The 14,265-nt window shown below is 45.4% G+C and overlaps 1 protein-coding gene across 2 annotated transcripts in view; it reads left to right on the top strand.

Annotated features, from left to right (window-relative positions):
• The window catches only part of SIK2 (salt inducible kinase 2), a 77,153-nt gene extending 63,267 nt beyond the window's left edge, over window positions 1-13,886 (top strand). The window contains exons 10-15 of one of the 2 annotated variants that reach the window (XM_033171627.1): window positions 6,771-6,999; window positions 8,787-9,071; window positions 10,029-10,192; window positions 11,024-11,137; window positions 11,472-11,560; window positions 12,341-13,886. In XM_033171627.1, coding sequence (XP_033027518.1) covers window positions 6,771-6,999; window positions 8,787-9,071; window positions 10,029-10,192; window positions 11,024-11,137; window positions 11,472-11,560; window positions 12,341-12,908 — 1,449 coding nt within the window. In that variant the 3' untranslated portion in view covers window positions 12,909-13,886. Of the gene's footprint in view, window positions 1-6,770; window positions 7,000-8,786; window positions 9,072-10,028; window positions 10,193-11,023; window positions 11,138-11,468; window positions 11,561-12,340 lie in introns of both variants that reach the window. The other variant, XM_033171626.1, reaches the window with a different exon arrangement.
• Window positions 13,887-14,265: the final 379 nt, after the last annotated feature.

Genomic DNA, 14,265 nt, shown 5'->3' with positions numbered 1-14,265 from the left:
ACATCAGAAGCTTTTTGTATCTCTAAGGGAACAAGACAGGGCTGCCCTCTTTCTCCTCTCCTCTTTATATACTGGAAGTATATTTGAAAGCAATAAGAGAAGACCCTAGAATAGAAGGAATTAAATTCGGACAAAGGGCCTCTAAGGTAAGAGCCTTCGCAGACCATCTAATAATTACAACAGAAAACCCTCTAGAGAGGGTTTGGCAAAAAAACAAAGGAATTTGGACAATTATCAGGATTTAAAATTAATAAAGAAAAAACAAAACTCTTGGTAAAAAAAATTAGATATACAAGAAAAAGTAAAGTTAGAAATAGAAACAGGACTTAAAATCACCAACAGAGCAAAGTATTTAGGAATTTGGATAACCATGAAAAACATTGATTTATACAAAGACAATTATGTTAAGGTATGGAACAAAATTAAGAAAGACTTGGAAATCTGGAGTAAATTAAAACTCGTGTTGTGGGGAAGAATTTCTACAATTAAGATGGTAGTTTTACCAAAAATGCAGTTCTTTTTTCAATCAATTCCGGTTCTTAATGGCATAAATTGTTTTAAGGAATGGTACAGGTATTAACAACAGACATCCCAAAAGAAACCAAAGGAATATTTTTGTATGCAGTAACGTCGGCCAGGATAGTAATTGCTAAACATTGGAAAAGTAACATAACACTGACAAAAGAAGAATGGGTTCTTAAGCTGTCAGAATATCTTGAAATGGCCAAACTTACAGGTTTAATAAGATATTATTCTAATGAGAAAATAAGGAGAGAGTGGAAGCCTTTATAAATTATATGATGAGAACTGATTCCCAGATTCATACTTGGTTTGGCTTAGAATAAAAAACTCACAGGTAATTAGAATATTTCTCCAAAAAATTAATTATTACAGACAAGCAGTGATGTGAGGAATAAAGATCCACATGGAGTTAGTTGGAAGTCAATTTTTCTTCTTCTTTTTGGTATTATTTTTTGTTCTTTTTCCTTTTTTAGGAGAATATAATGTTTTATATTTTTGATTGTAGTTTATGTTATTATGTTTACATCCTTGTAATTTTGTTTTTGTATCTTCTGTTTTTGTATTATTTGTTCGTTTTATTCAATGATTGTTTGTATGATGTATAAGTATAAATATTTTTTTTTAAAAAAATGTTGTTTTTTTTAAAAAGAGAATGAGTGTTCCCCACATCAAATGGGGTGCGCATGTTGCGAGGTCATGGGGAGACCCATTGGATCATGGTGGCAGCTCCTGGTAGTTGGTCTGGCTTGCCTTCCCCAGGTTGGGATACCTGTGGACTCCACCTACTCTAGCAGCCGCCCAATCCCAGCTGGGGCGGTGTTGCCAGGGGGATTGGCCAGGTAGCTCCTCATTTATGAAATACTCTTCCCAGGAAGGTTCGTCCAGTCCCTTCATTATATACCTTTAGGCACCTGGTGAAAACATTCCTCTGTAATTTGGCCTTTAGTTGACCAGCATTCTATGTCCTTTTAAATGTGTTTGTAGGAGAGCTAGTTTAGGCACTTAAACTCATGCAGAATATAGCAACTAATACCATGAACTTGTTTGACTTAAAGATCTTCACTGGCTACTAGTTTTGAGCAAAGTTCTGTCTGACCATTCAGATCTTCATCAGAGCCCCTGCTCTGTCTGCCCCACATTTAAAAATAGGTGAGAGGCTTTGAGGGGGAATGCCTTTTCTGTGGTGGCCCCTCATTTGAGGAAATCCCTATATCTGCCTGCTAGGCACCGGCTTCACATTGCTTTTTTCACCCGGGAATTTAGTGGTATTTAAAGGTTTTGACTACACTTCCTGTTAGGTTTAGTAGTGTTTATATGTTTTATTATTTTCTGTTTATATGGCGTTAATTGATCCCATGAGCTGCTTTGAAGAACTCTTCCTAAAAATTTTCAAATCTAAAAGTCAGCTCTTGGTTTTTGCGTTTTGAAGGGGGGGTTGGGGGGACTGTGCTTGCTTTTGCCTTTCACAATTTGCTTGTGGTGGGGCGTGAAGGCTCCCCATTTATTGATGGTGGTTGTGTGGGTGTCCTCCTCACTGTGGTTTCCCACCAGAGGTGTCTCCACTTATCAGAAGTGGGCAGCTAATAGAGGCCTGTGTGAACTGGGCTTATTGGCTACTTCACAGCAGCAGGAAGTGTGGGAGACCTGCAGGCATTTTCCTAGGGTGGACAGTGTAGAAAGGCCCCTGCGTTTCACAGTGGTGTGGTTTCCTATGCCACAAGATAAACAGGGTGCCTAAAGCAGCTGACTGTGTGTTCAGGAAGGGTAAAAATGCCACAACTCAGCTGACTTCAGGGCAGCTGCAGCACCGGTTCTCACTGGCTAAAAGACAGCTTCTTAAGAAATCAGACCTGTTGCAGACTGCTTCCTCTCCCAAGTGGACAGCTCTACCTTTTACGCACAGTGAGATGATAAGCTGGGCCAAGAGGGAGCTTGCCATGCTTTTTTTGTTAGCATCTGATACCCAGTCAGCCTTGTTACTTAGTAGAAATTAACCAGCGCTTGTCACATAGCATAGAGGCTTCTTCAGTCCTTGCAGATATGAAGCCTTATGCTGAAAAGTATCCAGCGGGATAGCTGTGCGGAGTCTCTGTTGCAGCATAAACAACCAAGAGGCTTGTGGCACCGTAAGGGCTAACAGATTTATTATGGCATAAGCGAAATCTGTTAGTCTTTAAGGTGCTGCAAGGCTCGTTGCTGTTTATGCTGACAAGGACCCTCCTGGATGGGTTTTAGTTTACACTCACAGTGTTGAGGCTGCTTATTTGCAGGCAGCCTTAGACTTCTTTATGTAAACTTGCAGGTATGCTTGACTGCAGTTGCAAAATGAGTCCCCCTCCCCCAAATTTCCTTTGAGCTGAGAATTTCCATGTTAATTTTCAGCTGTAATTCCAGTTTTCCTGCCTGTTTACATTATGAGATATTGGAAACTTGGCAGGCAGCAAGATGCTTTAATTGAAATGGTGTTATTAATGTTTGCTTTTAGTTCACTTCATGAGCAGTAACAAGCTTGCTGGGACCTTCAAGTTGTCAAAAAATATTAGAGACCTTCTGTCTCTAAAGCCTTTTTTTTTTTTTATTCTCCCACTTTGTATGTAGAAATTCACAATCTGCTCCGGAGAATCACTAGTTCAGCTGCAGTTCCTTTAGATTTTGGCTCCTGTCGTTAATACAAGAAAACTTGTATAAACTCCCTGCTCCTCTGCCGCTAACAGGCTGGCACTAAACCTGACTAATCAGACGTGACAGATCCACAATTGTGCAAAGGTACAGTTGCTCCAGTGAGCTTTGCACATTCACACATCAAGCTGAGAGGTCTGTGGTGATGGGTTTTGAAGGGAAGTGGGAAATAATCGGAATGGATGTGAGCTGGCAGGAGAAAAATATTCTGGAGCCCTTGTGACGACAAGAGCACAAAATAGGCCAGAAACACGTTTCTGTGGTGTGTGTATACCTATGTAATGACTCGTTCTGTTCTTGCACAGTCATTGCCTCATTAATATTGGTGTGTTTTATGCCATCAGATTTAAATTACACCATTGATTTAGGGCTTGCCAGGATGGGATACCTCTATATATAAGAGCAGCATGTACTTGGCCTCTCTAGCCCAGTGTCATCCTGTACCACCAGATGACACAAAGGAGGCTTATAATTATTACCGTAGCTCGGTTTCTTTCATCATTCATAAATACATGTCTGTTCTTTTTATATGACAGCTTAAGAATGTGGCTGCTTCCCGCACAGCTTCATGCTGTGGTGCTAAAATAAGAGGAGCAGGGATCAGAAGTATCCCCACCCCTCTACCCCGCAAAAATGCATATTGGGGTCAGTTACCTCTCTTTCAGAGGGTCTTGCCTAAGGTGATCTGGCAGTCCATAGTCTTCCATTGGGACCAGGAGGGATCAACACCTGAATACCCTTTCTAATCAGCGTGCCTGGCTCCAAAATGATTATCCTCCGATGCGATGTTTAGAGTGCTTCAGCCTTATCACCATTTCTAAATACGTGGATCAAGAGATCTGTAAGCAGTTAGTTTTAGTGAGGTGTAGTATAGCTGATAAGGCTGGATAAACGTGAACAGGGCTGTTACTATACAGTACCCTGATTCTTGGCAAACTATACAGTACCCTGATTCTTGGCAAACTCTAGTCTAATCCCATGTACAGTTTGGAGTGGCAAAAGCATTCAGGCATATTGTGGAACCCTTCCCTCTTTAATCCTGGAGATTTCTCTTAATAGCAGCTATTAAAGTTGGGGGGTTTTACTTGCTCCAAGCAACCTGAACAGTAAAATCTAGGAAACCTGTCTTAACACTGGCACTTAGTTCCGCTGAATTGTTTGTCCTGTGTCGTGTCTGCTGACTGAATTAAGTTGTCTATGCCTTTGGCTGCTGCTTAACCAGCCCGGCTGTTAACGGATAACTTGATTCTTGTTGTGATGTGGGTGGTAGCATGGTGCCAGCCGCAAAACTTTTGTTGCTGGCTTGGTGTTCCAGGAAACAGCCTGCCCAGCATAACACAGCTCCATTGCTGAGTTAGCAGCTATAGGGCTTAAGAGAAATCATTGCCTCAGAGGAGCAGGGAAACATAGAAGCTCACACTCTCATTTTGCAGCTGTGCTTCTTAAAATACTAAGACCTGCTTATACAGGAGGTGCTGTCCTGAACCTGTTTTTCTTCTGTGCTTGATTGTCAAATCCAATCTAGCAAGCAGGGCTTGACACGGTTTACCGTATTTGTTGCAGTCATCACCGTGGGGCTGGTGTATCTTGGCTTCGTTCCCTGGTCTGATGACAGCAGCGCAAGGAGCTTTCCCCCAGAGATGTCTCCACATGTACAGGCTTGCAACTCTTAATCCAGATGAAGGCAGAGGCCACCCTTCATATATTAAGGGCTGGGGGGAGATGCCTGTCATACATGCTCTTCCCAGCACAGGTTCTTTTTTAGAGGCTAAGCTATGGCCAGTTCAGGCAACGCCAATATCCTCCCTGTGTCCTAAATGTAGTTGTAGCTGGAAGTGTCAGCTAGACGTCCTGTGGTAAAACAAACAGCGGAGCTCCCGTAACACGGCTGTGGGATCAGGGTTGCCTCTGAAATGTTCTTGTCTCCTGCAGTTGGCAAATTGCAAAACCGCCTTCTGTTAGACATGGAAGTTGCTTTGGTTAGTCTTTCAGTGTCTCAGTATAGGAACAAAAGTCATTTCTGGGTCTAAGGCAAGTAATGGAATGGACGTTATTGTGCTGTCTGGCCGAAACACCAGTGTCTTTAATCTATTGTTAGCTGGGTCCTTTTTTAAGCAGAGATGGGGAATGTGTGTTCCTCCAGAAATGTTGCTAGACTGTACTTCCTTTCACCCCTGAACGTATGCTGGTGCTGATGGGGGTTGGAGTCCAACAACATATGGAGATGATCAGGCTCCTTGCACATGTTTCAAAGGGAGTTGTAGCACTGCCCATCCTAGTGAGGTAGCCACCAGCTATAGGAACCTGAACAGATGCAAGGTGATTTTCAAAACCCCTTTAAACCTGGGTGGGTTTTTAAGCAACTGCAAACAGAAGAAATCTGATTTACCATATTGAAATCAGTAACGATATCAAAGCATTTAACATCCTGCACCTAAGCAAAGATGAAAGTAGCTCCATCATAAGGCAGAATCTGAAGTACTTTCACTTGCATCAAAATCAGTTGCCAGAGCAGCCCAACAGGTATTTCTGGGGTTGATGCAACACACAAATGACTGGGTGAAACACATAGAGTTTCATTTTACCTGAGAAAGTTCCCTTCAACCAGGTGCGGTTTCCTTTATTTTTTTGCTGAAACCACTTAAGATGTTTTTGGGTGTAATTAAAAAAACAAAAAAAACCCAAGGCTCCATTTTAGAGGTCACCAAATGTGTTTCTCCAAGGGAGGGGGGGGGGTCACAGAGAACATGCTCCCCTCACCCCAGAATTGGAGCCCTATCCAAGATATGTTCCCATGTATGATAGACTGCAGTCAAACTCGAATATATTTTTTATGTATCAGTGCGGTCTCCTAGAGAAACGGGAACTTGGCCCAACCCCAGCAGTTCAGCAATTAGCTAATTTTGAAGCTGATCCCCTGAGACAGATTTCTTGATGGAATTCAGAAACAGCTGCTTTAATGTCTGGGAATTAGTCAAGAGCAGCAAGGTCACTCATCGGCTGGCTGGGAGGCCACTTTATTGGAAGAGCAGGGCACCTGGGGCACAGCATTCTGGGAACATCTCCTCTGCAAAGCCTGTTCATGGGGGTTGCGCAGGAGAGTTCCTAGTGAATTGTGCCCTAGTCTGTAGCAGCACAACTCTCATGTTGCTGTGACAAATGCACATGGGAGGTGGTTGTTTTCTGGAAGGTAGCTGCCACAGAAGCCCCAGAGAATGGAGAGAGAGGGTTGTCTGTCAGTAGTTTAACTTGTGCTACCTGCCTAGGAGTGGGATGGGGGATTTCTCCTGAGTTAGTGTGCCTGTTTTCACCAAGAAAAGATGACCCGGTAAGAAAAGGCCAAGTCTCTCTGCTCTTGACATTTTATTAAGCAGCATCATGGTTTGTAGCACTCTGGTTGTATTCAGTCGACAATTTGCCTCTACTGTGTTTTCAAATGCTGCTCAGTATCATAATTGTCTCTCACTTGACAGAGATTTCAAATGTCATAGAGTCTCTGTATACAAGTGCCACTAAGTAGATATTGTGTGTTTATGGTTCTCCTCACCCTCCTTTTCTTAATGCGTTAGGTAAATGGCTGCCTGTTGGATCCCATTCCCCCAATGATGGGGCGGAAAGGATGCCAGTCCCTGCCAAGCAGTATGATGGAGACTTCCATTGATGAAGGGATAGAGACAGAGGGAGAGTCTGAAGAGGATCCTGCTCAAGCGTTTGCAGCCCTGCAAGCCACTCGCTGTGGGAAGAGGCGTCACACTCTGGCAGAAGTAACCAATCAGCTGGTTGTCATGCCGGGCACAGGTAAGTAAGTGGTCCAGGCTGGAGCCTAGGAAGTTGGAGTGGTGCCACAGCTCAGCTGGTTCATCCTTCCCCAACTTGGTGCCCTCCAGATGTTTTGGGCTTCAGCTCCCATCCAAACAAGTCCCATGCTGCCTGGGACTAATGGGAGTTGTAGTCAAAAATATCTGAAGGGCACCAAGGTGGCTGGCCGGTTGGTCTAGTCCAGTCCTGCCCTAGGTCAGGATAGTATTCCTTATGTGAATCCACCTAATTCCAACGATGGTGTGTTGTATACTGAGAGCAGGTGCACATGGAAGAGGGAACAAGCTTGCTTTCTCCTGCTCTGGAGGGTAGGACTCAAACCAATGGCTTCAAGTTGCAAGAAATGAAATTCTGGCTAAACATTGGAAAGAACTTTCTGACAGTAAGAGCTGTTTGACAGTGGAACAGTTAACCCCAGGAGGTGGTGGACTCTTCATCCCTTGGAGGTTTTTTTAGCAGAGTTTGGATGGCCATCTGTTATGGATGCTTTAGCTGAGATTCCAGCATTGCAGGGGGTTGGACTAGATGACCCTCAGGGTCCCTTCCAACTCTGATTCTATGTTTTTAAGGGGCCTGTGGTGGACTTCCAGGGAGAGAGAAGTTTGGTTATACACTGAAGGCAACTTGAGGCAGAGGGTGGGGGGATTTTGAGGTCTTGGCCTAATTTTCATGCCTCACTGAATTTAGCAGCCAACAAAGGCAAGCCCTGTGTTCGGGGGGGGGGGGGGAGTGCAGTTTTTACCTTGGAGCCAACAATGAATTTGCTTTGTAGGAAGATAAGAATGATAAATGTACAGATGGTTTCTGCTTGTTTTGCCAAGCAATCTCATGACAATGTTCAAAGGCTGGGAAGAACAAACAGTGTCAGCTAAGGAGCCACCAGTTAGTGAATGTTTCATAGCACTGGGAGCCAGTGGTATAGCCCCCAAGAGAACATATCTCCATCATTCCTGTGAAATTGGGAGGAGGCTGCTGTTCCACCATCACTTGAGAACTTATTGGTGTTTGTTCGGTAACTGCAGGGGAGGTGGAATTCCTCCACCCTCAAATCTGCTTTAAAAAAAAAACAGTGGTGAAGCAGCAAGTATTCTGCCAAAATTGCTGTTGAGCAAACAGCGTCTGTGGAGACACCAAGAGGGTCATAATGTAAACGAGTGTACAGGAGAGTTTCATTGTAATTTTTAGACAATCGACCTTCAGACGCCCTTGCTACGTTCCAGCCTCGTCACGTACACAGTGCATGTATATATTGCGATAAGCAAGGTTGGAATCGCAGAGAAGCAACTGCCTGGCAAATGCCCCTTGTGACTTCATGCAAAAGTGTTTGCATGGTTCCCCCCCTCTAAACGTGAGAAGGTTGTGTGTGCTCCTTTCCAAGTATGTGTCATATCTGTTCACAATTGCTGTAGTAGAAAAGCAGTATTCAGCTCCCAGTGCGTTTCAGGCAATTTTAAGAAGAAAACCAAAATGACTTGCCCTTAAAAGGCGGCCCTTTCACTTTTCAAATGTGAAAATAAAAAAATTCCAGGTGGTAGCATATTTTGTCTGACTGTGCCAATTCACACGGCCATCTGCCATCATTGTTTGAACCTGCCTGTTTCTGCAGTGTTGGAAAAGGGCTAAAGCAATGCAGCCTTGCTCATTAGTAGGCTACCTTAACATGTTCCAACTAGCCACTAGAGACATGGCTTTAGACACAGCTGCTTAGTTTGCTTTGGTAGGTAATTGCTCATTCCACTTACTATGGATTTTCCTGCGTTCTAAAGGGAAAGTCTTTTCCATGGATGAGAACCAATCCTTGAGCAGCGTCGACTCTGAATATGACATGGGATCCATCCAGAGAGACCTCAACTTTCTAGAAGACACTCCTTCCCTGAAGGAAATGGTACTTGCCAATCAGCCAGCTCCTAGGATGACACCTCCTTTCATAGGCCTGAGGCCTGCTAATCCCGCCATGCAGGCTCTGGCCTCCCACAAGCGAGAGGCCCACAACCGTTCCCCTGTCAGCTTCCGAGAGGGGCGCAGAGCGTCAGACACATCCCTAACGCAAGGTACCTTCTGTTAAGAAATCAAGGTGTATGGGCTGCAGCTGTTGGGGCAGGCAGTCTGGGTGGGGTGTACCCTGCTACCTGGGTTAGGCCAATGGCTTTTGGGGTGGCCCCATGGTTGTCCTGGCAGCCAGGAAGTCCTGAACTGCCCCAGTTCTAAACTGACAGTTAAGATATGACTTCAGCATATGGCAAGAGCTATACAACAAAGATGCTAGACGTATGGATGATAAAGGTATCAATGACGACTAGCCATGATGTCTAGGCTCTACCTCCATGTTCAGAGGCAGCAGAGCTTCTGAATACTAGTTTCTGGAAACCATAGAAGGGGAGAGCGTCCTTGTGTTCAGGTCCTGCTTGTAGTTTTTCTGTGAACATCTGGCTAGTCGCTGTGAGAACAGGATCCTGATCCAGCAAGCTCTTCTTATACTCTTATTTACCACCATATTTCTTTTTGGGTGGTGGGAAGGAGAGGAGGGGATTGTGGAGCTGTCTCACAGTGCAACCTACTAGCAAGTAAGCCCTATTGAGTTCAGTTGGAGCTATTCCTAGGAATAAGTGTGTTTAGGATTGCAGCCTACATATTCATCTGTTTTGTGCAACCTGTTGGTGTTCCCTAGTGCACATGGGCCTCTATATCAGGGTTTCTCAAACTTGGGTCTCCAGCTGTTTTTAGACTACAACTCCCATCATCCCTCGCTAGCAGGGCTAGTGGTCAGGGATGGTGGGAATTGTAGTCCAAAAACAGCTGGAGACCCAAGTTTAGGAAACCCTGCTCTATATATACCTTCAGCTTTTTAGAAATTGTATGTGGATGTCCTGGAAATACATGTACATCACAGGTGCAATGAGCAAAATCGAAAAATAAACTTAACAATTCAAAGCAGAGAGCTGCTCACAGTCTTAACATCCAGGGATTGCTTTCCTTCTAAAAACTGCTCTGCCTTGTCCTCAATCCAGGAATTGTGGCATTTAGGCAGCACCTTCAGAATCTAGCCCGAACCAAAGGAATCTTGGAGCTTAACAAAGTCCAGCTGTTCTATGAACAGATGAGGTCAGAAGATGAACCTGCCCTGGTCTCCACGTCTCCCCATCTGCAAGACCTCAGGAGTGGTCCCCAGCAGGTATGCCATTTCTGGGGCATGTTTCCCATATCTCTTGTGAGCCGTGGAGTCTTGCAGCCCTCCTTAAGCTACTCCAGCTGAAGCAGCACAGAGAGGTCAGGATATGTCGGTAGGCAGAGAGAGCAAACTTAACTGGGGCACCTGCCACACAAGAAGCCAACAAATCTGAGCTGGGTGTGATTTCTTAGCTTTCATCTGGGTTTTGTTACCATCTTAAGTTCTGCATTTCCAAATCTGAAACCTCTTGGTGCTGGGGTGGGTTTAATTGGCGTTTGGAGTATAGGAATGAGGAGGTTGTGGACCTCAGGTCTGTGTGGGAGGGGTTGGGAGCTCTGCAGGCCAGGCGTATGCAACACATGAGCCACTAAAAGACTCCTACTCAGAGGAGACCTATTCAAATTAATAGACGTGGCTGAAAGGCTCATTAACTTCAGTGGAGCTACTCTAAGTAGAAGTTAGTTGGATAACACCAGCAACCTTTGATTTCTCTAGGAAACAGGCATCACTCACAAACATGCAGGCTTGTTGACCGCACTTGGGGATTTTGAAACTTCTTTCCAGCTCTGGCTGGGTGGCAGAGGGTTGGACACAGGGGCCCAAGTTCCCTGGATTCAGGTCATTTGCCCGGCTCCTGATCTGGCTCTTGTTTCGATGGACTTTGCTACTTGTCAGAGTTTTAAGTGGGGAATGTGGCCTCTGGATCAGCAGGAGGTCTCTACAGCACATTCATCCTCTCTCTCTCTCTCTCTCTCTCTCTCTCTCTCTCTCCCTCTCCCTCTCCCTCTCCCTCTCCCTCTCCCTCTCCCTCTCCCTCTCCCTCCCCCCCCCCAGGAGGAAACACCCCAACAGCAGGAAGCTGCCTCTGCTTTTGCTAATGGCATCCATCCCCAGTTGCTCTCCAGGCGGCAGAGCTTAGAAACGCAGTACTTGCAGCACAGACTCCAGGTATGGTGCCTCCTTTGGAAGAGTTAGGCCACTTCAAACAACACAGAAGTTTATAGGGAGTGCTGCTGCCTCTCCTTCTCTCTCATCTCCCCACTAAAATGGGTCGAGATATAAGACACACTACTCTCCCCTCCTCCAGTTGTTTCAAATAACAAAGCCATGGGGCTCTTGTGGCCGGCTGCACATATCATGGCAAAACTAGTTGTGACGGGGAGCAGTGGGCTTACCAGCAAGCTCAGTCCCTACATTATTTCAGTAGCCGACTAAAGTATTATAGCAGGACTATAAAGCGTTGTGTATATGACAATACAGCGAGTCTTCCTTCTTTCAGAAGCCCAGTCTGCTTTCAAAAGCCCAAAACGCCTGCCAGGTTTTTTGCAAGGAATTACCCCGGAGTCTGGAGCAGCAGTTACAGGAACACAGGTGAGCAAGAAGGCAGCAGTGCCCACTGGTTTGGACCTGCATGTATATATAAGCTTGCTTTAAGACTAAGAGGGAGCTTAATTAGGATGCTTTTCCACCCACTTCCAGGTTAATGTGTCTTACACTCACAAGAATGCAGTTCTTTATAGCATAAGAGGGGTGGATGGTTCCCAGGTGATCTCCAACAGCTGCCGCTCAGTGCATGTATGGGGGCAGCACTGAATTGTGTGCTGCCCCATTCTCTTTGTCAGCAGTGTTTCTCTCCAGATTGAATTGTGAGCCAGTCCCAAAAGCGGGGAAGGAATTCACGTATTTGCTTCTTGCTGCTGGCTTCAGGCTGAGATGGCTCTGCCTTGTAGACCTGGAAACTTCCAATGCGAAATTTGTCACCCCAAGGTTCTCCCAAAGCCTCCTTCAGCTCATTTTGTATATGTTCCTGCTTTTAAAATCTATGTGTAAAAGTGCGTACTGCATAGAATTAGAGCAGCGGTGTTCGTTCGTTCATCTTGGTTTCCTTGATCCTGAAAGAAAATAATTCAAAAACTGAAGTATGTTTTTAAAAAGACTTAGTTTGAATTAATTTGAGGGCAATGCAGCTGGTAGGTTTTCTGATCCTTTCTCCAAGTGGAGGTTTAGACTAGATGTCATTTTTTTATGTCTGCTGCTAGCTTGGCAATCCAAAGTCCTTGCCTCTAGAGGAGAAGACAAAAGTAATTCAGAAAGTGGCATGGCTTTTAAGAAACTGGCTGAACCAACTTTTCTTGGTCTCTCTCGATCCAGGTTGCACCAGAAGCGGCTGTTTCTCCAGAAGCAATCCCAGCTGCAGGCGTATTTCAACCAGATGCAAATAGCGGAGAGTACCTATCCCAGACCAAGCCAGCTGTCCCTCACATGCCACGAGGAGCAGCAGCCACCACCCGCTCCCCAGTTCAGTTTGGTGCAGCCCCTGAGCCCCGTCATGGAGCCTTCTGCAGAACAAATGCAATACGACCCTTTCCTTAGCCAATACCAGAAGCTTCAACTTGACCAGCCACCCTCACCCCCGATCCACAGTTCCTCTCGATTGCCGTCGCAGATCCCCCTGCAACAGCAGCAGTATCCCTATCAGACTTGCGAATTGCCCGTTGGCACCTCGTCTGAACCAGACTATGCCAGCCAGCATCAATATCCCCTGGGCCCAACCCAGCAGAGCAGTGTAGCAATGACCGACAGCCGGCGGAGTTCAGACCCTCCTGGGTCCCAGTCTAACTACGAGGCGTTAGGCCTGGTGGAGCTGCCGGGGCTCTTTGATTGTGAAATGATGGAGACTGTCGACCCCCAACATGGTGGCTACGTCTTGGTGAACTAGCAAGTTTTGGAGTGTTGTGGATGGAAGGTGGATTGTTTGAAGTGAAGGACGGAAATGCATGTGGATTTCCATGTACGTCCCATCCCTAAAATTCATGGTTTGTGACCCAACCCTTGACCTTAACAGATGACTATACAAACCTTCCTAAATTGGTACTAGCAGGGAAATGACTGAGCATCAATCGCTCTGCAAGGAAACTCGATGGCAGGGGCTGTGGAGGCAAGGTACTGCACTTTCGATAGAAGAGGGGACTACTTTGAAAGGAAAGAGGCGACACACTTGCAGGGAAGAAGGAGATCTGCAAACCATGCAGCCCCTGTCGGAGGAAGCCTGGAAGGGATCAAGAAGAGTAGCAAACATGGGACGACACCATGCTACTTGGCAATAAAAGCAATACATTTTTCATTGGAACGCTGCAAAGTTGTGCGCTGATATTGAAGCAAATCAGGAACGTAGCGTGCTGGGGATTGAACAACCTTTCTCTGAGCCGCCGGTGTAGAACTTGACTACAGCTGATCCTCAGAGGACTCACGTGGCGCCTCTCACAATCTCCACTTCCTTCTGTTGACTCTCACCAGGAAATTCCTGATCTTTATGAACCCTGACAGGCCCCTGGATCTTGTCACGAAAGGGTCTATATATCGCTGTCAAAAGAAGACTGGAGTTGGACGTCCAGGATTTTCATAGAACTTAAAAGTGTGTTGGAAGCCCCTCCAGAGATCAGTGGACAAGAATTGGGAGGTGGAGGTGGGGGGGTGGGGAAGACCCAGGGGTGTGGGGAGGCTATACAATGTTGCCCCTTGGGGGAGCATGGGGGGAAGCTGTGATCACTGGAGAAGTAGTTATAAGCTGCCCTTTGTTGCTTTTCTGTTTTAAAAGAAGAAGCAACTTTACTTTGGACTAAGCAGTGTGTTTTGCTTTTGGTTTCTTAGGCTTTGTATATTTCGACAGTTATTTAGGGAATTAGCATTTTACGGATGAAACAAAATGAGCTTATCAGAAAACCCATGTGAAGTGATAGTGCTGTGCCTTTTTGGGTTCATTTTGAGACTCTTACGCTTTTTCTTTTTTCTTTTTCTGAAGTAGAAAATACCCCGTTTATGTCCATGCTGACGCCAAAGTCCCTTCAGAGCTCAAATTCCACCATGTGGAATGCAGGTTTAACGTTCTCCTTAAGTGTTTCTGACTTGTTCATCATTAGTATATCTGAAATGTTTAAAAGTATTACAGCAATATTTTAGGATCAATAACTGTTGACTTGTTAACCACTTCAACAGGCATCTGCTCCACCAAGCGTTTGGCCGAGACCTTTTTGCGATGCATGACACGCTGGCCACAAAACCATAGGAAAGAATAC

This window comes from Lacerta agilis, chromosome 15 (genome assembly GCF_009819535.1).
Source record: "Lacerta agilis isolate rLacAgi1 chromosome 15, rLacAgi1.pri, whole genome shotgun sequence".
NCBI lineage: Eukaryota > Metazoa > Chordata > Lepidosauria > Squamata > Lacertidae > Lacerta > Lacerta agilis.
Note: the sequence above shows the minus strand (reverse complement) of the source record. Positions and strands in the feature narration are given on the sequence as shown.